This window comes from Typopeltis vanoorti, chromosome 17, assembly GCF_054136105.1.
Source record: "Typopeltis vanoorti isolate ZY-2024b chromosome 17, IOZ_Tvanoo_1.0, whole genome shotgun sequence".
Classification (NCBI taxonomy): Eukaryota; Metazoa; Arthropoda; class Arachnida; order Uropygi; family Thelyphonidae; genus Typopeltis; species Typopeltis vanoorti.
Window position 1 is genome coordinate 82,497,997 of NC_143565.1, and position 24,463 is coordinate 82,522,459.

At 34.0% G+C, this 24,463-nt stretch overlaps 2 protein-coding genes across 4 annotated transcripts in view; one reads left to right on the forward strand and one right to left on the reverse strand.

Moving 5' to 3' along the window:
- LOC150097567 (rho GTPase-activating protein 18-like) overlaps positions 1-24,463 on the forward strand; it is a 109,614-nt gene that overhangs the window by 13,620 nt on the left and 71,531 nt on the right. For all 3 annotated transcript variants that reach the window (XM_090407286.1, XM_090407287.1, XM_090407288.1), the window contains 3 exons: positions 7,341-7,542; positions 8,575-8,702; positions 13,743-13,796. In XM_090407286.1, coding sequence (XP_090263412.1) covers positions 7,341-7,542; positions 8,575-8,702; positions 13,743-13,796 — 384 coding nt within the window. The remainder of the gene's footprint in view (positions 1-7,340; positions 7,543-8,574; positions 8,703-13,742; positions 13,797-24,463) is intronic.
- On the reverse strand, positions 14,596-23,348 carry LOC150097568 (uncharacterized). The gene is made up of 3 exons (XM_090407691.1): positions 23,268-23,348; positions 21,524-21,841; positions 14,596-14,875 (listed from the first exon to the last, which is right to left on the reverse strand). Exons 2-3 carry the CDS (start codon positions 21,835-21,837, stop codon positions 14,761-14,763), a joined length of 429 nt encoding a protein of 142 aa, XP_090263817.1. The 5' UTR covers positions 21,838-21,841; positions 23,268-23,348; the 3' UTR covers positions 14,596-14,760.

The following is a 24,463-nucleotide window of genomic DNA, read 5'->3' on the forward strand; positions in this document are numbered from 1 at the left end:
CTAAAATCTAAATTTCAGTTAAATAAATAAAACTCTGTCCATAATTCTGCCCCAAAAATTTCTTGACATCCTACTGTACATATACACTGCTTGGAAAGAAGTCAATGTACACCATAGTGGGAGGAATAACCACCCATAGCAATACCTTAAGATGTAGGAGTGCCTTTCGCTGCAATGACTGTGGCAATCCTATGGGGCATGCTTTCTACAAGCGTACGATCGCGATCAATGAGAATTTTGGACTATTCTTCCTGTAGGCATATAATGTGGTTCTGGACTGTTGTGGAGCGGACGTTTCTTGACCTCACCCGACTCGCCCGTTCATCTCACAGATGTTCAATAGGGTTGAGATCAGAACTATTGGAGTTCATTGTTCGTGGCACCAAAAACAGAGGTCCCAGACTAGAAAAAACAGGACCATACCATCACTACCTCTGAATTTCATAGTTGATCACACTCTGGTAAAAGACGTTCACAGGACATCCACCACATCCCTCCATCTGCTCGGTAGAAAACTGCGTTATGTCGCTCCATAACTCAGTTTTCCCAGCTTCCACATCCCATTCCACTGTACGCGCTCTTTGCGCCACTGGAAACGACGCTGCATGTTGGTTTGGGTAATGTGCATGTTGTGGTTCTGCTACAGTAACCCGTTGTGCACCTTGCAGTTCACTCCCTGCGCTTCCATCTCAGTAGGATATCACTGATTTGGATGGCCCAATTTGTCAACAGTTTGTCGAACAAATTGACCTACAATAATACATCCTATCACAACGCCTCTTTCAAAATCCGTCATTGCTCTTCTTGCAACCATTTCACCGACACAGTTGCACTGATTTGGGAGCATCATATTCCTTTCATTTATACTGGCTACAAATACGTGACTCGTTAAATGACGTGCACCCTGCCCATGGGGGTATCCATTGACTTCCTACTAAGCAGTGCATACATGTGTCATGTTTTGTTTCATTCTAAGTAAACAACATGACGGATCAAAGCCCTTGTTACAAACTGATAAGGTGAATAATTGTGGTCTGAGTATATGAACGATTGTGGAAACTTTTGGAAAGAAGTGTTCCAGAACTTGTTTTCATAAGGATTATCAAACTAAGTTCTGGTTTCAGAAAAATTGTTTAGAACAGACAGCACGAGTGATTTTTCACGTTCTGGGAGATCATAGTGGTCACCAACGAAATCGGTGTAACACTGTAGAGAAGTGTTAAAAAAAAATGCACTTTTATTTAAATAGATTTTCACTTTTCTGTATACTGTTAGAAGTTTGTGAATAAACCATCTGACCAAAATATGGACAGTAAAAGAGAAGCTCATTTCCGTATACTACCTATCCAGGAGGTATGGGAATTTGTAGAAGATGAATGGTTAGGACTCTACCTCCTTGCTTTTTAAACCTTCCGTAAGACCAACAAACCGATCCGAAAACAAACGCATTTAACAGCCATAATACACTATCTTTAGTCTGTTTGTTTATAAGTAAACATTCAGTTGGATATTTAGAATTTACCCCTATTTGAAGGAATTATTTAATATTTCGTTTGCATTTCTCTAAGCCTATTTGATCGCTGTCATAGAGTAGCCACTACCTAATTTATCCAACCTTCTGTTTATTGTGGTAGTGAATGAGTTAACATGATTAGTATGCCGAGGAACATCCATGGCAAGATTCGAACTTCCAGCTTACTGCTTTTGTCATATTATAAGAAGAGGGTTCAGGAGCACCCTAGCGCGTCGGTAAAAGTGTAAAGTACGGCCCTGGTTGTTGCACTACTTTTTTTTTTCTCTGAACCCTCATATTCACTTGGTCAGTGAGTGAAATACTGACTTAATATTAATTTTTGAATCGTAATTTTATCTAAAACTAATCCATATAGTATTCAGGAATAATAGAATTATTAAATGATTTTTATTCGATTCTTGCCTTGCTAACTAACCGATGTAACTTCAACAAGGTCATATTTGTTATGTATAATTCACTGCTGAATTAATTACATCGATATGCTATGCTTATCATCCCTTTTAAATAGCAGAAAAACACTCGACGACTACATAGTATCCATTTCAAAACAAGAACATATGAAGTAATCTCACAGCCGGTTCCTTAACATTCCACACGATGCAATTCAGACCCCATGCTAATTTTCTTTGCCAATATGCAAAAACGCTCCATTTATGTGCTTCCCTGTAACGTACGCTATTTCTATAGACGCAGTATAACTTTGAATCCCCTTCACAAATGTGTGTGTGTTTGTTGCAATTCTGCATGACCCACAACGTAGCGAAACAGAGCAGGTGGTCTAACTAAACGGTTAAAGGCATCATTACAACGTTTCCGCAAACTCCAAATACAACCCGAATACAATTTGACCTTACTGCGCATGTATCAACCAATTTTCCTGCTTTGTAAATAGCAGACGTCTCTGTACGTCGATTAAGCCTACATTCTTCCGAACAACATATATTGGGCGATATCTAAGAATTGAAATTCATGACTTTAAATAAAGCAATTTTTATTATATTATATGAACTTGAGCCTGTGTAGCTCAGTGGATGTGGCGTTTGCACACCATCGCGCTAGGCCGCACGAAGGAAGTCTTGGTTTCGAGTCTAGTCGGCGACTAGAGGAAATTTTTCTAAGCCTTTTTTCGACCGGTTCCCGAGTTAGTCGATCTCTGGCACGGGCAAGCAGGTTTTTCCTCCCGGAAACTCGGGTTTTTCGTCCTGTAAACTCAAGAAAATCGACCGTAGAACCCACATTATTTCAGACATTAAAATATATTGTGTTAGGGTTAGAGACCACGAGATGGCGGCACATTTGAGCCGTCTCTCTTCACTGCGTACCGCTTAATTAGTGATAGCCTTGGGCCATCTGTCTCTGATTGGGTACCAGTGGAGATTGAACTGCCCACTCAGTCTCCAAAAGTTAGATAGGGCTAAATGGCCTCGCCTACTCCCGTATATACGGGAATAAAAAGGCGTTAGCAGATTTTTTTTTTTTTTTTTTTTTTTTTTTTTTTTATATGAACTTTGAACTCGGATTTGCAAAATTTTAATGCTTATAAACTAACCCTATTCTTATTCCAGACCGTTATTATAAAATTACTCAATTTTCGTAACTAACGTCACTACATATCCTGTAAATATAATTTATTTATAAACCGCTACACTCAAATACTCTCGATGCCATTGGCTATTAACGAATTTGCATTTTTAGCAGTGCAAATCGGCACTATACTAATCGTTATATATTTGCACAATTTCAAATGAATATTAGAAATAATTAATTCCAAACGTATAGTTAATGATTGTGTGTATGTAAGTATTGTTTCATTCAAAGAAATATAAATAAAATTGGCAGCTGGCTGTGGATCACAGAAATATTTCATTGAAAAGTCTAAGCATACAGCTGATCAAAAATACTAAAAGCATTTCCCGGTCACAATTCAAAATTCCTGTGCCTTGCGTTACGCCCCTTTCCGTAAATACTGTCCTTCCTTCTTCTCACTCTTCCATCGCCTTTTTTTTCACTTGAGTACACCTGTAACCTTCCACTTTAGTTAGTTTCCAAGGCTGTCACCTTCTGTAGTCTGCCAGTTTTCATAAGAAAACTGCTTTGTTCTTGTAATGGGTGTCGCCAACCTTGAAAGGAGCCGTCACACAGTGTAGTAGTGTGAAATGTCACGAATGAATAATTGTGTATATATATAAATATATATTTATCGTGATCTGAATTTAGTTAATAAAACTTCATTCTTAATTTTGGTATGTGGGGAAATTTTCGTTTCATGATAATTTCTTGAATATTTTTCAGTGCAAATAGAACATTAGTATGTATGCTTAAACTTCTTAGTAATGACAAGTATTCAAACAAAAAATGTAAATAAACATTTAACGGTTATTCAGTATTTCAGCATCGCAGTGATTTAGATTTCTTATTGAATATATTTAAATAAAAATGCAATTTGAAGTAGGAAATAAATGTTTCAGCTGAAATAAAAACAATCATAATGACATCATTTAACCATGTGCAGACGGAAATGAGTCAAGTCGAGAGTGACGCGAATTTAAGGTTTATATAAAATAATAATTAATAATATACATGCTAAAATGTTCAATTGTCTGAAAGCGTATAATTCCACCTCTTTACCAGATGCATAACCATGTTCGCAGTCATTCACATCTTTATCACGTCTGCATACCATGGTAGTTGAACTTTCACACACATTTTCCAATTCCTCCCTCGATGATCTAGTTTCCATGAATCTCTGCATTAGCTCTCATTTCAATAAGTAATTTTTCCAGGCTCCTGATGCCAAATGAATTCAATTACTTTTGTCATATCTTTAATTTTCGTCCCCGGGAAACTAGAAGTAGTTGACTCCCTCGGCAAACGCAAATTTTATGATTGATTCACCATACCATATGACCTCTTTTTTCTTAGATTTTAATTGATTTACCTTGTTATTATGATTATGATGACCAAGTTCATTGCTTTCCTGCCTCTAATAATAGAAGGCCTGTGTAGCTCAGTGGAAGTGGCGCTTGAGTCCTCTGCGCTTGGCCGCTCGAAGTTAGCCCTAGGCTCAAGTCTAGTCGCCGACTACAGAAACTTTTTCTAAGCCTATCTTCAATCGGTTCCAAAGTTAGTCGATCTCTGGCACGGACAAGGGGTTTTTCCTCCCAGAAACTCAAGAAAATCGACCACAGTACCCACATTATTTCAGACAATAACATATTATTGTCTGAAATATAAAATTGGCACCAAGAGACGGCAGCACTTGTTTGCTAGTCTTTTCATCAGTAGCTGCCTATAATTAGTGATAGACATGGGCCAACTATCTTAGATTGACTACCTGTGGAGATTGAACTACCCACTCCGTCTCCAAAAGCTAGATAAGGTATAAAGACCTCGCCTACTCCCTATTAGGGAATAAAAGGCGTTAGCTGATTTGTTTTTATTTTTTATTTAAAGTATAATAATAATAAAGCGTTTTTAATAAGCCTCATCTTTTTTTCATGAGATGCTTTATTAAATACATCTGTTGAATTAAAGTGAGAGGGGAGAACAGGAGTTCACTGTTTGGATTTAGTCCTAATGATTCTTCTGAGAGCAGTCATCCATGATTGATGTTGTACTTGGATTCAAGAGTTGAGGAATCAATACTTCAACCTAGTTCCTTGAAGGTGAATGAGGTAGAAGTCTGATTGCTTAAGTCATATTGATGTGAATTAATGCTATTGGAGTAAATAGAATTTCACCACATGTTATGAAAGAATGCATTAAGAAACTGACACTTCCGTTTACTCGGTTGTTTAATGACGGTCTAGTGTCCTCAACGATCCCTAATGAGTGGAAAGAGAGAAAGATTGTTCCATTGCATAAAGGTGGAGCAAAACAGATGTTTCAAATTAGAGACCAGTTTGCATTTCTGGAGTAGTTTAAGATCTTGGAGAGATTGGTTAGGAATAGAATACAAGATTGGGTGGACAAGGAAAAAATTCTTTATAGAGGTCAGCATGGGTTTGTTAAAGGGGAAGGTCTTGTTTCATTAATTTACGTTCTCGATACTGGTGATTCATATATAGCGATACTTTTGGATTTTACAAAGGCATTTGACAGCCTACCACATAATAAACGGGTGTATAAACTATGGAAAATGGGATTGGACAATCTGTGGGTTGATTGGATAGCAAACTGGCTTTCTAATCATTATCAAACGTTGTGTACAGAGGTGTCACGTTTCTCAGGAGGAGAGTTATCAGTGTAGTCCCACAGGGTTCTGTTGTAGAGCCACTGCCATTCAATTTGTTTTTGTTAATGATATTGCGAGTGGTCTGCAAGCTGATATTCAACCGTTTGCGGATGATGCCAAGCTGGGGAAAGTTATTAGGAATGATGTAGATGTACTGGTGCTTCAGAGCGATTTAAATAAAGTGGCTATGTGGGCCGACAAGTAGAGATGTCAATTTAACACCAGTAAATGTAAGGTGTTGCATTTTGGATCTCAAAAAAGTAAAGATGTATATCATATTGACGACGTTATATTAGAGGAAGTGGAGGAAGCGTGTGATCTTGGGATATTGGTGGATAAAGAATTGAAGTTCAAGGGACATATTGCAAAAATAATAAACAGCACAAAGAAATGCCAGTTTATTAAGAAGAACACTGATAAGTAGAGATAAGGATGTGATCAATCCGCTGTACAAGACTTTGATTAGACCACATCTGGACTACTGCGCATCGATTTGGTCACCTGCAGTGAGAAGTAAGCTGTGGAAAAAGTTCGGAGACGAATAAGAAAAGGAATATCGAGATTGTAGAATCTTGACTATGAAAACAGGTTGAGAGAATGTAAATTACGGACGCTAGTCAATAGGCGGAAGAGGGGTGATGTGATTGAGACATAAATTGCCAAGGGATGCTTATCAAATAGATACCGAGGATATTTTTCAAAGGGTTGAAGTAGGGAAGGAAATGGAGACAAGAGTTCATTCTTGGAAGTTGTATAATGGTGTGGCGTAAGAGAGTGCAGCATGACTTTTTTTGCATGGAGAGTGGTTGGTGAGTGGAATTTATTGCCAAATGAGGTGGTGAGTGCGCAAACATTGAACCATTTAAGACGAGGTAGGATAAACATTTGCGGATGATGCCTCTTAGAGTGCATAGAATGCATCTTACTATTGCCTCCCTCGATGAGTCTTGATTCCAGGAGGTGTTTGCATAAGAAGAAGAAATGCAGCCGTGACTCTTGATCGTCTGACATAATTTCTAATACTTAAACAACAACTGAAATGCACATTATATTTTATTTTTATTCTTATATCGTGAAGCCAATCGAAACAAGCCAAATAATGCTAAAAATAGAATGTATTTTTGTTGTTGTTGTTTATGGTCTTATGAAAATAAACTTCCGCTTATAGAAAAACAGTGCGAACGTGTCTCTAACCTTTTACAGTAATGATTAACACGTTCATTGCCAAGCTGAAAATTGGAATTTCGTGTGGTGGCCAAATTGTTTTTATTTAGTTAGCGACGTTCACGCGATAACCCGTGATCGGCCGTTTGATGATAAGTCGTATCGCGTGATGGGCAATGAACGTGTTAACGATTCGGGTAATGACATTTACCAGTTCGAGTACTGATACAGAAATGGTTAGAAACCACAGATTTACCAGATAAAATTTTATCTTATGAATGATTAATGTGTTTATAGATAATTATTAAAAACAGGATTTATTGGCATATAACCCATAGATGTACATCGATCATATATTTTGTTAAACTGTTTTTTATGGAGTTGGTTTTATTCCTTCACCTCTTTCAGAGGGAAGAAAGAATATTCGATGACATATCAGACTATAAACGAAGAAAAAAGCCCACAAACATCTCTACAGAACATATAGAAAGAGAAGGAAGGTCACAATCATCTGATCATAAAAAGGGTCTCAATTTTATGCGGTCTGGTCACAAACAGGAATATAAATTATCTTTATGGAAGTCTCTGGGAGGTGAAGAAAGTCTTAAAGGTAATTTTTTTCTTCTTAAAAAGGACTGCTTAATCTAATTGCTTATGGATTTTAATAGGTAATAATATCGGATCTCCATTTGAATATACTTTAAATATTTAGTTATTTTTGTTAAAGCATTTCGTTCCCTGTAAATGTACCTAAGTCATCTTTGCTATGTTTAGGAGATCCAGGATATACATATATATCTGTTGACATCGGAAAGACAGTCGCGTGTTTGTACTCAGTTTTTATACTTTTTTTATAGCCAACATACGCAACAACAGGATACACACTATCGCCATGAAGATAGCAAGGAAACAAATGCTGACTCAAAATATGTCACAAACTATAACCTTGTTTTGTTTATGAGTTGATAATAGAATCTCCATAATGTGGAGATCATGTGGAAAATAATTTGTCATTGAAAAATATATCGTTTTCTATATTAGTCAATCAGAAGACGCTTATAAGGCTTTCGTAAAGTGAAAAACTGTAACTGAACAAAATGTTAATGTCTTGTACATCCTTTTCTTAACATTTTAATGGCATCTAATTCTATGATGTTTGTAAACGTGAAAATGATCGGTTTAATAAAAGTTTCCAACAAAATCTTTCCTAAATATGTTCGCAAAGCGCAATCTATATTGAAGTTTTTTCAAGTAAAAATAAACTTTGTTTTAAATGCCAAATTTGTTTAGTACTGCAGGATGAGGTTATCGATTATATAATCCAATTATTCTATACTGTAAAGAACAAAACTTTCACTCTACTTCAAGGCCTTAATAAGTAAGGCGGTTTCGTACCCTGATTCGAACCCAGTTGGTTGGAGAATCTAGCCTTACTGTCAACAAAGCTATGTGCAGAATAGTTACATTATTATTTTTGCTTGAAGAAAAAAAAAAGTCACATTGACAGTTTAAGACCGAATAACTCAATACTTAAAGGCAAACAAAAACATGAATGTCTCTTTTGCAGAACTATCATAGAGATTTTAATTATGAGGCTTAAAGTTTCATATTAATTCGTAACATAATTCTACTTTATTTTCAGGTATTGCCGGACTTCGATATAACTTCCGGTCCACCATACGAGAACACAACAGAGTTATGACAGATGGAGTTGATGTCAGTCAATTAGAAAAAAATTACAAGGACCTACATGTGGAGAACTCTCCGTCGGTAAGATTCAGTGTTTGTTTATGCCAAATTAGAGTATAGATAATCCAGATGAGCATTTTTGTGAATAATAATAAAATTGCAGAACCACTGAACTTTAGTTCTAACATTATTATTATTATTATACGGGCACCTCCATGGAGTCCGAAGACTGATTGCGGGAGACCCAGTCTATCCACACAATCCACCATACCTCTCCTTGAACCCATCAACAGAAAAAACACTCATAACTGGCTCTGGAAACTCATTCACCACTCAAAACAAAAAAATTTAGTCCTCACATCCTTACTGACCATACCTTTTATTTAACTTCCAGGGATGACCCCCCCCCCCCTTGTTATGGTCCCACTAGCCAAATGCTGAAACATTTCCCCTTCATCTATCCTATAAAATCCTTTAAGTAACTTAAATGTTTCTATCATATCCACTCTTTTTCTCCTATCAACCAACTTCTGAAATTCACACACCCTCAATCGATCCTCGTAGTGAACATTCCACAGATCAGTCAGCATCTTGGTCACTTGCCTTCCTCTCCACTGCTTCCTTATCCCCAAGAAACCACCCAGGGACCAGACTTGATAATCCAGATGTGGGTGTATCAAGGCCTTATAAAGAGGAATTAAAACTTCATTATCTCTACTTGTTAATGTGTTCTTCACATTAACAAGTAGAGAATTAATCCAAATAATCTTATGGATTTCCTTTACTTTCTGTCTACCACCATCCCTAAATCTCTAGCGTCATCTATTTGTTGGAGTACAGTGCCATCAATATGATATACAGTTTGTAACCTATTTATCCCAAAATGCATACCTTTACATTTCTCCACATCAAACTGACACTCATTAACTTTTGCCGACGCCTATTTAAATCTTCCTGCAAGCTTTCCACATCACCTTGATTAACTATTATGCTATCTAATTTCGCATCATCAGCAAACAACTGAATATTTCCTTTCAGGTAGGAAATACCTATATCATTTATGTTCAAATTAAATAGCAATGGTTCCAGCACTGAACCTTGTGGACACCACTAGTCACCTGTTTTCGCCTCGATTCTGCTCCTCCATATACCACTTTTTGATATCTGTGGTATCTCTTATATCTTTGGTATCTGTCCAGCAGTCATCCTTTTATCCACTTAACCAGTGTCATAACCAACCCCATTTCTTCTAATTTGCGCAACAGTGTTCCATGTGGTATTCTGTCAGATGCCTTTTGTAAAATCCAGAAGAATCATCGTATAGCCATTTCTTTACCTAATTTAGCTGTTACTCTATTATAAAAAGTTAGTAAATTACTAAGGCACGACCGACCCTTCACAAAACTATGCTGAGTATCATATTTTATCTATCCATTCTTGAATTTTTTTTTTTTTTTTACCAATTTTTCTACTGCTTTTACTGTCACGCCTGAGATATTGATTGGTCTATAGTTTGCTACTGTAAAAGAGAAAAATAGTGTGCCAGTTATATTTTCTTGTCATATGGCAGGTTGTAATGAGATATCCCCGAACTGATAGCTTGATTAGATACCACATCTGTCACAGTGACGTTTACAAAGGACTGAAAAATAATTTTTGTTTTTTAGAGTACCAACTGTGAAGTATTGCGAATTATTGTCCTTACTGACAACAAAGTCAGTAACCAAGTCAATCGGAATTCGAGTGCTACTGGAAAAGCTTCTTTTATAGAGATGAAAGAAGTTTCATGTATCGTCATTAGTTTGAATGCAATGTGCAGTTAAAACACATTTAATATAGTAGCAAATAAACTTGTCGAATTTTGAATACTCTTGATAATTCCTATAAATTGAACAATCTCTGTCTTTCAATATGTTATTTTGGAATGTTTAAGCCTTGCGTTTACACAAAATACAAGGAAATTAAATTATTTGCTAGCGATATTTTTTGCGTATTGCAGGCTTTTTTTGCATAAAGTAAACTTGCTTATTTTCATTAGAAATGTCTACTAGTATGTGATCCTCCCTCAGAGTTTTAAATGTTGATCGTTAGAGGGCTTCTAGCTGGCTACTGGTTCAAGTTCGGAATAATAAACGGATGGGCGTCGTTACTACACCGATAGAAATGTCTTTGACTGGAATAATTCAGTTGACCATTTTAGTGTAGGTTGGATTAAAATCATTTATACTTGAGCTATCAGCAAAAACATCTTCTGCAAAACTGAAGTTTCTTGTAAGCGATTTTGTTACCCATATAAGTACAGTGTACCACATAGACTAGTGTTCATTTCTTCTCTCGTGTGACAACATTCGTACAGTCTCATCCACATGTTGTCGGGTTGCCAAGATGGACAATCTTAGTCATTTTCTCGTTGTGTAATTTTGTGCAGTCTTCTGGTCAAAATATATTTGCAGTGAACGAAGTCTTATTGATATGGAAACATTTATTTTACAATCACTTAAAATTATTCTACTTTGTCAATCAGCAGGGGATCTTCTTGTTTATATCACCCGCCTTTGGAAAATATGCTACGAAAAAGTTTGGAAATTCCCAGTTGTTTTTTAATGATATTACAAAGGCATCACACAAAGATTTAAGGCACTACCATATAGTCTGAATTCTTCAACTGGGTTTTCAGCTGGATGCCCATTATATGTGATGGTGGGTGGATATTTGTCCTCTGGCCTTGTAATTTAGGTTATGGTTCCACAAGGCTCTTCGTTCCTTCATATGATGTCAAAAAAAATCAAGTTGATTGCAATCCGATGCACAGTTTTAACAATGACACTACACTGAATTCCTTTTTTTTTTTTTTCATTTGACAAACCTTTAGCCCAATAAATCGCCAAAAACTTCCAGAATATCAGCTTCTACAACTCCAAACATCTACAACCATTCTTCAAGGGGTTCTTTTCATCATTTGGTAATTTCAAGAAGGTAGATTTCACTTGTCCAGAGACTAAGTTTATTTCCTTGAGATGACCAATCTTATATAAACATATTACGAACATCGTCACCTCAGCAAACTAGGTTTTCCTCTTCTATGACACTGGTTTAACTGAACAACTGTCTCTGTGCAAATCGCGAATCTGTCCAACCAACGAACACTGTTCTTTCGTTTGAGGTAGCGTGGAGGACTCCCTAAAAATACTTCACTCGGTACGGAAGAGAACAGTTAAGTCAATCAGTGACCCATTTCAATTCACCACACGTTGTTTTTCACACAGACGTTCAGTTTCTACTTATTGCACTTTCTACAAATTATTTCTATAGTTTTTCTAGTTTTCCTATTTTTCGTAATTTTCATCAGTAATTCCCAAGTTACAGTGGTGTTTAACACTCTTTCACATTTGAACTTCAAATTCATAGAATAAAGTTTTTTCCTTTTTATGTATTTGTCTATAAAACAAATCTTGAAGTCCAAATCTAAATGCGAGACAGATTTTTATAGTTTACAGTAATTTTATCTCGTTTCTTTATTGATCACTAGTCATACGTTTAATATATATTATATATATATAATTAGTTAGTACATTTTATATTTTTGTAAAACTTGGGCAACTCTTTTCGAAATTTACTGCGTGTAAATCGCTTATCGATATTCTGTTTGTGGTTTTCAAACCACAATAAAATGATGTGTGTGTACGTGCGTGCACACACACACACACACACACACACACACACACACACACACACACACGCTTTATTCTTGCAATAGTTTGCAACATAGCTACAGGTTGAAGTAATAGTATTATAAACAACTCTCCAGGGCCACGTTGCTTTTCTAGTTGTAATTTAGACCGTGACATGTAAACAAACAAATGAAAATGTCATACGACTGACATCAGTTAATAATTTCTGCTTATTTTCAAAATATATTAAAGCAAGTTGTTCCTTGTTTCTACATCTAATAAAAAGTCAATTACGTAAACAGTGTACCATTTTAAAGTCAGTTACGACTTTCTTAATGTAATTATACATAGACATGGCTCATGACTTATACGAGAGAGTCAACAGTTTCTCTTTCATTCATGTATAAACTATTAGTTCGTATAATTACTTCAACAAACGGCCATAACAGACAAAAATACTATTAGTAGACAGTAAATTATGTCCTGCGGAGAAGCGCAGACGGTGATTTGTGTGGTGTGCTCTACCGCGATGAGGTGGACTCCATAGGTGTCGCGTAATAATATAATAAATATCATCTGAATCGACACAGTCAGATTTTTACTGGATTTCTCATTTTTCACAGCTCTCTGCTAGAGGGCGCATTGACTGTTTGTCGTAAAAACCAAACGATTTGTAAGGAGAAGTATGTTTTGTCTTCACATTTAAGTGCTATATATATATATAACTTCCAGATTTGGATTTGCATGCTTTATTTACGTAAACCGTGTGACATTTTAAAGGTTACGATACCGTCTTTCAAAGCAATGAGAAATTCTACCTCATAAGGTTTGTTTTATAATGAAAACAAATCGCAAACGTAATCTATTTTTTAAAATTATTTTTTAGTTAATTGAAATTAAGTGAATTAAACCTGGTACAATTTTATTAATAAATGAAGCAGTTCGTTCTGATTATGTTCTCAAGTCTTGACTATGAACATTAAAATACCTTTTTTAGTATTCTTCAGAATATTTAAAGGTATTTTATAAATATTTTTAATATTAACTGCATGGATATTGTTGTGAATGGATATAAAATTCTGCAGAAATTTTCATTTGAGAAATACTTGAAATAACAAAGTTGACATGATATTTAATACAAGGTGAAATACTTCTGATAAGAAGGTAGCATGCTTGCGCTACAGTACCGAGTTGTTTGTATAAATCCCATCACGACACTTGAATAGTGTTAACCGATCATGCTAAAGCAGTTATATCAACGCAACTTGTGTGTGTGGCTAATTCTGATGACCGATAATATCTTTTTCTTTTAAAAACAAACAGCATCAAGAACTATGCTTTTTGCTCGGTAAAATCTGGCAATATTTTATTTTACTTGCATTAATTTGCCTGTAAACTTTTTTTTATTTATTTTTTTTAAACACTGACTGTAAAATATTCTTTCCCACAGGCTCTGAGTTTCCAGAGAGCTTTTCCTCCTAGAGAAGACATGTATGGACTACCTGTAAGTACAAATTTTAGATTCGACGAGTGTAAGTACATATTTCGAATTTTCATATCTTATATATATGCACGTGCATAAGAGTAAAGGCATACACACTCTATCTGTGTGAAGCAATACTTGCTGTACTCAGTGTTTAGGGGCTTTTTTTTTTTTTTTTTTACCCATATGCATACTTATTAAAGAGATTGTAAACTTATCATAGGTTAAGTACCATGGGTAGACTAAGGCTTATATATTCGGAATCCTGATCCAGAGACTAAATGGAAGTTTTTAAAGTTATTTCAACTCTCATATCGACCAATGCAAATATTGTTTCACCTAAAGATCAATGACATCGGGAGTCGAACCCACATCCTGTTGGTTGGAGAACGGGATCGCTACCACTCGGCCAACTTAGGATGACCGCTTTATCTACGCGTATTAATATATTTAATTTAAATAGAGAGAAAAATTGTAGAAGTAATTAGAATTCTTCCTTATGTTTATGAAGAGTTGGAGGAATAACAAAAAAAAAAAAAAAGGTCAAGCATAAAGTTGAAATCACCTGTTTTGAAATTAAGTAGGTACTTGTTTTAATGTGCTACTCTAGACTGAAGCCTTGAAGTAGATTGGTTTCTTAATTATTAATTTATAGAAAGAGTTTCTTAATTATTAATTTATGAAAAACGAAAAATTACTGTATAAACCAAATTAATATAACATGTATTCATACAACTGTTTCAGCTCATTGTAATATAGCATACATCAGAAAAAAGTCCGAATTAAACTGCAGCTTGAAATCAAATATGCGTATCTTTATTCCACAAATGTAAATTACATTTTTTTTCTGACCTACGACTAGAAGAAACACATTTCAATTATGAACTGTAAATATTAAGACAGGATGACAAGCATTTCAGTTGTAAATAGTTTACACGATACTCAGAGGATGATGAATTAAAATAGTTCAGATTTTAAGCTCAAGTCAATATCCACCAGAACCATAACCACCGCCTCCATAGATTCGGCCATGTCCTCCTTCATTGAAATCTCCATTTCCTCCACCTGATCCAACGGGAAAGAGAGATTGCTGATACATCCTAAGAAGGAGATAGAAATATATGTATTGTAAGATATGGATATTTGGATTTTTATTAAAAGTATTGATCACCCATTCCATCCCCAAAACATGCAAAACAATTGAAGAAACTATTACTACATTAAACACGTTTTTTTTTTTTTTTTCCAACCCCGAATTATGGGAAAACTCTTATTCATTTGACTAACTAGATTTTAAGTAGAACTCGTATGTTTCCATGACTAACAATTTTCAGACTATTTCGGAACCCTGAGTTAACGTTATTTTATAGAGTTCGTGTTGAATACATCATGGCAACGCAATCTCTGCACGTGCCAATGACAACTATATTGATATCGACGCAAAATACGATAGTGTTTGTTTTTTTAGGGATGACAAACGAAGATAACAAACACAATGCCAGGTATATTTCAGTTGTTTGTTTTTGATAAAGAATAAAAAGAAATTATTGACATATTCTGGCACAATACTCAAAGCAGTAATCTTTGGAAATTCCAATTTCCCATTTTAATTTTAAAGGATCGTTTCGTTTAAATAAACTGCATTTTTTTTTTTTTTTGGAAAAAAAAATTCATTTAAAATATCTTTTTCTTGTAGAATTAGGTTAAGCCATGAGTTTATTTTATTTTTATGCTAAAATAATTGTAATAAGTGTTTGTAATAAATGAAGATTTCAAGTATAACTCCATTTTGGTTTTATTAAAATCCTGTATTTGCAATCGTGTCTAAAATTTTGCCAACGTATTTTAATTTTGGTTTCAGCCATAAATTTTGACAAAACGATTCGAAAGGATAAAAAATAAAAACTCTGCTCTGGTTGGACAAACTTTAATGAAATTTAGGATCAATACGTTAAAAAAAATGGACAAAAACGTAATAATTTTATTAAAATAAACAGTCTAGAGTACATAAGCCCAAAATGATTCCGTGTTCAGATCCTATTATAAGAAATGACATCATTGGTAAGGACGTTGTCACGAAACTCACCTTTTAGGATCTTAGTTTTTGCTTTTCATTTCTGATGTTCGGTCACTAGTATTTTCGGTCCCTTAAAATATTGTGGAAGTCTTCATTAGTCGTTCAGCGCCCTCTGTGTATCTTTTTTTTTTTTTTTTTTTTTTTTTTTTACAAGTGCATCGTGCCGAAGAAACTACATAAATTGGATTACACCTCAACCCACTCATTCTGCAAATTTGTGTTGTTGCGGGGGGGGGGATTTTTTTTTAATTTCACGATGTAGCTTGAGGACATTGTAAAAAGCGGGAGTAGTCACGTTTTCTAACTTAACGGGTAACGAACACATTAAAGAAGTGGTCACGGATTTCGTAGTAATCTTGCTGGTGTATACATGTATGTGAATATTCGGTCTAGTGGGCTGTTTTTAAGAATCCTTGTTGGAATCGGAAGTACACGAAAATGTTCTGTAAAATGTGCACAGAACATAATGCGTACCTTAACAGTAAAGACCAGATCTCTTCTCAAACTAAGTCTTACCCAAGTCGTTTCTGACACAAACACATTACTTCTGTTATGATTCGTCAATATAAAAAAGTTGATTTTTTTTTTCAAGATATTCAAGATCCGAATCTCCTACTGCATTATCTTTCATTTCATCTAAGTATTCTCCAAATACAACACCAACCCTGCAGCTATAAAAAAAAATATCAACAGATTACTTTGGTCTTGACCCCTATCCACACACGGCATTGATCTATAGACTCTACGGCCTCTCTCTTGCATGGGAGTGATACGTAATAATAAAACAATTTTTGTTCCCTGGTTGTGCGTTGAATTGAGCTCCAGTGCAGGAGTTAAAGGACTTTTATGGGCGTGTGTAAAGCGATTCAGGGTGAGCTTGACAGCATTGATGGAAGATGATCTACATAGAAGTGTATTTAAATACACTTCAATGAAGGAAATTTCTTTTTTTTTTTTTTTTTTTTTGTTAGTTACAGATGACTATCGTCATCTCATTAGAATCACGAGATGACGATTCTAAACCCTAACCGGTATGTTATTGCCGAAAATAGTGAGCTCTACTGCTAATTTTTCTCATTAAAAAAAAAAAAAAAAAAAAAAAAAAAAATTCCGTGTATGTAGGGGAAGAACCCTTGTCTGCATCAAAATCGACTAACTCGAAACCAGTTGGGGAAAAAAAAATTACGAAAATTCTGGTCGTCGGCGATTAGAATCGAACCTATAATGGTTTTTCTTCTAAAGGTTTAGCATTATGATGTGAGAAACGCTGCAACACAAATATCCGAAACCGAAAGAGATACCGGTTATTAATTCCAGATGTAATAAGCATCATATGAGTTTGATATGTTGCAATAAATATGTAGTGAATAAATACGTGAACTATACCCGGTCAAGGAATAATATACATGTTAGAAGAGTCTGGAACGCAAAGGAATAAATGACAGTTATACAGGGTGGACAATACGCCACGAAGGGGTTTAAACATTTAATAACTTACTTTTTATTTATTAATTATTTTTATTTATTTTTCGTTATAATGAAATGCAGAACCTGGAGGTTTTTTAATTTTATTTTTGAGATTTTTCACTGCCCGCCTCGCCAGAGCCACTATGGAACCCCTGAAGCCCATTTTTGGCGGGCGAATAATTTCGCGATCTGCAGTTCATTTTGCCATCGCGTTCATTCCAGATCTGACACCTCCCGATTTCTTCCTAAGCGGTTATCTGAAGGAAAGGTGTATGTGAACAAGCCCTAGACAATCCAACAACTGAAGGAGCGTACAGAAATTAGAGCACTGCGACCAGAAACATTAACAGCTGTCATGGAACATGCCGTAGAAAGGACTCGTCTTTGTGAACCCGAAAATGGAAGGCATTGACGTCATGTGTTTTTTTACCCTAACTAACAAGAATCATCTCCAGTTCTGTATTTCAAATATAACAAAATAATAATAATGAATATGAGCCACTATTTAAAGAATCCATATATCATCATCAAATTCCTGATATATACCCTCAAGGGGTGTACAGGATATGATAGTATAATACTACATGAAAAATTTACATCATTGTCATCAAATTCCTGATATGTACTCTTGGAGAGGGGGTATACAGGATGTTATGATATACTTCATTAAAAGTTCAAATTATTACTAACTTCCTATCAACAAGATTCCTCGGTATCACTCCTAATATATCAGGACTTCAATATTGTAAAATCTTATATTTCGGTCTACTAAGATAATTCTTACTGTATCAATCCATCCAGATTTTAGTCTTTTTCCAGCCATCCTGACAAAAAAAAAAACGTTTTTTTTTTTGCTAACCTTCCATCTCCCATTCTGTTTAAGTGACCATATCACCCGAGATTAGCTATTCTCACACATTCCTGGATGTGTGAGAACAATGTCAAGTTCTTTCCTAATATCCTCGTTTTTAATATGATATTGCCATTGATGCCATCTGCTCACATCCCTAACCTTTCTCAGGACTCTCATATCTGCGGTTTCTAGTCTTAGGTCAACTGTTTTACTTCTGACCCAGCTCTCAGATCCATAAGTTAAACTTCGTTTGAATACTGTCTTGTATACAACTAATCTAGTGTTCCGACTAATTTCTCTCTTATTCCATATGAATTTATTCAATTGACTTCCCACCATACCAGCTTTGCTGATTCTGTTGTCTATTTCTATATTTAATTTACCATCTTCACTAAGAATCGTGCCTAAGAAGCTGAAATGTTTTGCTTGTTCCCCGTTCACAACACAGTTGACATTTTCAATGTTTCTGCTTATTTTCATTGTCTTTGTCTTGTTATTGCTGATTTCATACCAAATTTACTATACAAATTATTCAGTTCAATTTGGGAATCCTACAGAATTGTACTAGATTTATTTAAGAGTATTTTTTCATAATGTGGTCCATATAGATAAAACAACAGTGAAGATTATTTTCATCCTGGTCTCGCATCTGATTTAACATCAAACCTTCTTTCTGTATCTATTGTATCAGCTAGATAAATAGATACTAAAATACAAGCTGATAAAGAAAATTAAATTAATATTAAAGATCTTACATACAGCATTCAAAATTGATGGTGAATATAGTTTATAAAAGAAATCAACAGCAATTGAGATTTCTTGTAAAGCATTACTTTTATAGCGAATTTCTTTTACATTCCAACAAGATAGATTTTTGGCTAATCCATAAGTCTTGATCTAGTTAAATGTCTGCTTAGCTGACATTGAAAAATCCATCCTTGGTTCTCTTTATGGATAAAATACCTTGATTTTGAGGAAAATCGAAAACTCTTCATTCCAGTTTATACTTTAAGTAACACACACACACACATTCATCTCTTATTTGAACTGAAAGATTTATGGAATTGACTACATATTTTTTGTAAATATTCAAAATCTGGATTCTGCGAGTTTTTTCTTTCTTTCATTCAGAAAATAATATTTTTTAAAGAAATCGTCTTCTTTCGGAACTACCAATTATCTCTATCTATTAATATACTCTCCATATAATAAAATAATCTTGCTAAGACAGATGTGATGTTTCCATGGCAACAGTATGCTTCTGCTTGCATATACCAGGTGAAGTTCTAGTTCCAAAGTACTTTATTTTTAATACTCCACCTCTACAACATAAAATAAATGTTTTAGGAGTTATTAAAATAAGGGGATGTCTTTGTCAATAGTAAAAAACTAACATCCAAAGTGTCATTTTCACTGTCAACAAAACTTGTAGGTATGATGACGTCATATATTGTGTTCGATACCAAGTAGTATCTACGCTACATTCTACGAGAACTGCCTCTATCTCGGCCAAGAAAAAAAGAAAAGAAACTTCAGGAAATATAAAAAGTTACTACAGAATTAGAAACTCGCATCGTTGAATTTAGAAGGAAACCATTAAAATATCCACCAAAAGCCGAATTTCTACACAATAGAAAAAAACAAAACAAAGATAGATATGAAGTTGTAGATTAAGAAATCCAAAAAGAAATTCTCAGTTAACATTTACAAGATAATTTGTAATATCTCTTCCCATTGGGAACTTTCAGAAATGTATTGCAGTCCAATTTTTAAGAGAGTACATCTACCCTCCCTTCATAAATGGGTTCGTCCGTTTTTTATACAGACGAAACGTATGACAGAATATTTGACAAATCCGTAAACATCGCTGTAATAAATTATAAAGTTCATTTTTATATACCTATACCGTGCTAAAGTACGATCGGTGTTATGACCTTTCTTGGGTGAGATTCAAGCAGGAGAAAATTTGTAAAAACATGTGAAATAACATTAAAAATAATATTACAGTAAGAGAAATTTGCTTTATAAAGAAACAGAGCATGTATTATCAAGTTCATGCAGTAAGTTCGATGCACAAAAGGATGCAAGCTGGGTTTAGGTTACAGCAGTGATTATTCTATTTTTTATTTTTTTTTTCATCAACTGACTCCTTTAAAGTTCCATTTAAGTTTGTGCTTATATAAATACGTCTGATTTTTTTTTTCTCTCGTGAATTCCGTAGTTTGTTCAGACAGTAGCATGGTTAGGCTGCAAAGAAAACATTGATGGAATTGCAAGCTACCAAAATGCTATCAGTTTTTGTTCCTTTATTTCATTCGGTATAAAGAATAGAATCTCAGATGTTTAACTCAAATGATGGATCAAAAGCATTAAAAAGAAATTCATTTTTTTTTTTTTTTGCTGAAAATAAAAACTTTTATTGTAAAATGTGCTAAATAAATCCTGAGTTCTTTATGACAGCACAGGAGAGAACCTGGCTTTGCTGAGTGGTAGAAAGATGCGGTGAAAATCATTGCGAGCGTCTTTTCAGTAGGAATGTTTAATAAAAGAAATAGTATGAGTACGTTAAATTTATAATCAAAATATTCAGAAAGGGAATGTAGTTACTTTTTTTTTATTTTTAAAATGGGAATTTAATTCATGAATTATAGTGAAAATTAATGAATTAGTATTCATTTTGATACGAGTTAATTTGCTGATTTCTTTTTAGTATTAAGAAATATAGGTTACCTATTTTTAATTCTTAAAAAAATATGAGTAAAATTTCATTATAAAAAAAAAGATGAAAAATATCTAGTAGTTGCAAAAAAAAAGGAAAAAAAAGCTACTTGATAACAATATCCAATGGACTTATTATAAGACAGATTTATTTTGATTGTAACCATAGCTATCTAGTTACTAAGCAACCACGCAGTTGCTTAGTAACTAGATAACGGCGGTTACTTGTAAAAACAGTTCATTCAGCAGGAATTTATTCAGATTAACATTTTTTACCTTTAAAGTAACTGATGCCATTTCATCCCATAAGAAGGTTGCCATAATAAAAAAAAAAATAAAAAAATAAAAATCATCAGGAAAAAATGTTTTAAAAATTCATATGAAACGTTAACCGTTTAAATAATTTTTCACTTTTCAAAGAATTAGAATTATTATATTTAAGTCTGGATATTGTGAGTTATAACTGTAGTTACATGCGATTTATTCTTAAATCGTCAGTAATGCTAAAATTGATAATTAAAATCAATTTTCCATAGAAAATGTATTTGTTTAATCTTTTCTGTAAGTGTTTTTGTCATTTTCAACTGTTCTTTTGAATTATAAGTAATGATTACAGGGATAAAAAATACTTACGGATATGCGACTGGAACCATTTTCGAATCCATTCCCATCATTCCGTAGGATCCCATTGATCCCATATATCCCATTCCCATCTGTCCCATATATCCCATCGATCCCATCATGGAGTAATCGTCATCTTTCATCGGAATGGGAAGTGGAAAAGGAATGATAGAAATACTCTTGCTACCACTGAGTGCCTTAACAAGAAGGGCTTTCTTTAATAATTTCTTTAGTTTCATCTTCATTCCCGATTCGACGTTTTGAATGAAAATTCCTTGTAGAATGACTAGGGTAAGGAGGATGTAGGTGGCTTTGCAGAAATACATTTTCCTGTAAGTAATAATGAAGGTTAATAATAAAATGAAAACAGTGGTAGAAAAAATACAATTAATGTATTTTTAATTGTCTCGTTTAAAACTATACATTCCTTGGCTTTTAAAAATAAGTACTTATTTTTAAAATAATAATTAATGTAATAATGCTTATTATTCAAAGTAATTGTCTTCCTTAATATAGTAGATTTTTTAATATTTTAATGCAAGAACTTGTACAAAATAACAATGAATGTTTAGGATTGGTGCGTTGTGCAGTTGACTTTAAATTTTATAAGTGACTGTTAGCAATTATGACATTTTTTTTAAAAAACATTCTTCAATACCAAATTATGGGATATGCTTAGCTGGATAATTATAATAACTTTAAACAATGTTTGGTTTTATCTTTTAAATTCTTCTTTGCATATTTCTTTTTCTGTTAATTATTTTTCATATAGTAATCGTAAAGTGACTATATCAGTAATGGATGAACGTTATTGTGTCTATTTTAGTTCGTATTACTGACAATGTAGCAAGCTTCATAACGGAACATTATATGAGTGTGCAAAAAAATGCCTGAAGCAATTAATTTAAAAATTAAAGTTATGTCTGGGAATTTCGTTCTGATGTTTTATCTACACATTTATCGGTACTGATTGAAAAGATATGCAGACATTTTTTCCCATTTACAGCAACCAATCATGAAATTTGTATATAAAAAAAAAAAAAAAAAAAAATGGCAATAGCTGCTTGGTGAAAAATAATCTTTAAAATGTTTATACAAAATTTGAGGTTTAATCAGTGCAATCCCATGATTAGAAGTGCAGATATAGTGGGGGAAAATATAGCTGAAATAAGTTTGCTTATTTCCAAGTATTCAGAAATAAATAATAATAATAAATCTATGCTAGTTTCATTGCAGTGACTCTACAACGTTCGTATTCTGTAACGAACTTTGCAGCTGTATGGAATTGTCAAAAACCTTTCCGAAGATTATATAGCATCTATCCAAATCTTGAATTAAAGCTATTTTTAGTAATGAAAGACGAAACGAAAATTGGAAGTGTAAAACTAATATCTGATACGTCTGGGACCGTTTAAAAGAATTCAAACGGTGTCCCAAATGTTGCGAATTATGACATAAACGAGAATGCAAAACTAGTTTTAAGTGGTCGTTACAACTTCCAGAAAATAAAGAACATTGGTAAGGTCATTGGTAAATGAAGCGAATTGTCCTTGGACACTTGCATGGATGTAATACGCCATACTATGAAAGAAGGCTTGTTTCTATCTCTAAAAGGATTTGTATGAGGGAGAAAGGCAACATACTAAAGTACATAAAATACTTTATAAACAACCAGTAATTATTTAGAATCTATACTTTTCTTAAATGAAACATTTTAAATTTTATTTAGCGCATATTAATTAATTAAAACTATTACACTTTTATATTTTTCTATTTCACTGTCTAGTTTTCCTGCTATTTAAACATTTTTTTAGCGTCATCGGGATCTTTTGGAAACCATTTGTACATGTTTACCGTGGGTGAACCATTAAGATATAGTACGAGTTTAGATTTTGTTATAGTTACGCATGCGTTCAATTTTTGGTGTATACTACTGCCATCTATTGGGTAATATACGAATCACACTAAAAAAAAAAAAAAAACTTCCTGTTTGCGGAAGTCGTTTGGTAGAAAATGTACCTTCCCTTTTACTAATAAAGAATTTTCTCCATTTAAGAAGTGAATCGAGAAAAATATGAAGAAATAAAATATAAACATGCAATCCAAACAATGTTTGCTAAAGGTGGACTTTTTTGAATAAAGTACCTCTATAAATATTTTTTTTTTTTTTAAATTCGTAGGGTTCACGTGATTATTAATAAAGTTGCTTTTTTTCCAAGTTTTAATGTGTAGAATTAGCATTAAGATTTCAACAGTTCAGAGAAATTAGTGTCTAACATTATTAGCAATAAAATCATTTAAAGTTATAGAGCTTAAATGAAGTATATTTGTAAGATTTCAGTTTCAAATAAAGAATTCTAGTTTAGATAATTTTTGAGATGTTTTTAATGCTCGCTGAAATGTTATTAATGTCTCCTGAAGTAAGTCATTCCTTCTGCATATCTTATAAAATCTCAAAGAATTCTCAGAAGAACAATACGCTTACCTGTTTGAAATTTTGGAGTAATCCAGTATATAAAAACGCTGAGAGATTTACCTTCTGGCTACCTGGCCTACACAGGAAGACGATAGCAAGTGACACACAGATTCACATCGTAGACTCCAGGGGCCATAAGACTTCAGGGGGCTTTCTAGCTGGACTTCAGTAAAATATCTACTCACAGCCTTTTAAATAGCTTTGCAAGATAAAGATTTTAGTTTGTACCTGCTGTGACCTCCTTAATAAAAACAAAACAAAAAAAATCATCGGTTCTGTCTCCCCCCCCTTCCCATGCACACACACACACACCAGTCCTTTTTCTTAATGTCATCACGCAATAAGAAGTCTGTTTTCCAACGTTGGTTCTGTGATAATATAACTCAGCAAGCGACCTCTACACAAAAGAGATTTTGAGAGTTTAGAGGAAGCAAATGATGCTATTTCAAGAGCACCCATTTTCGCTATCTGGGTTT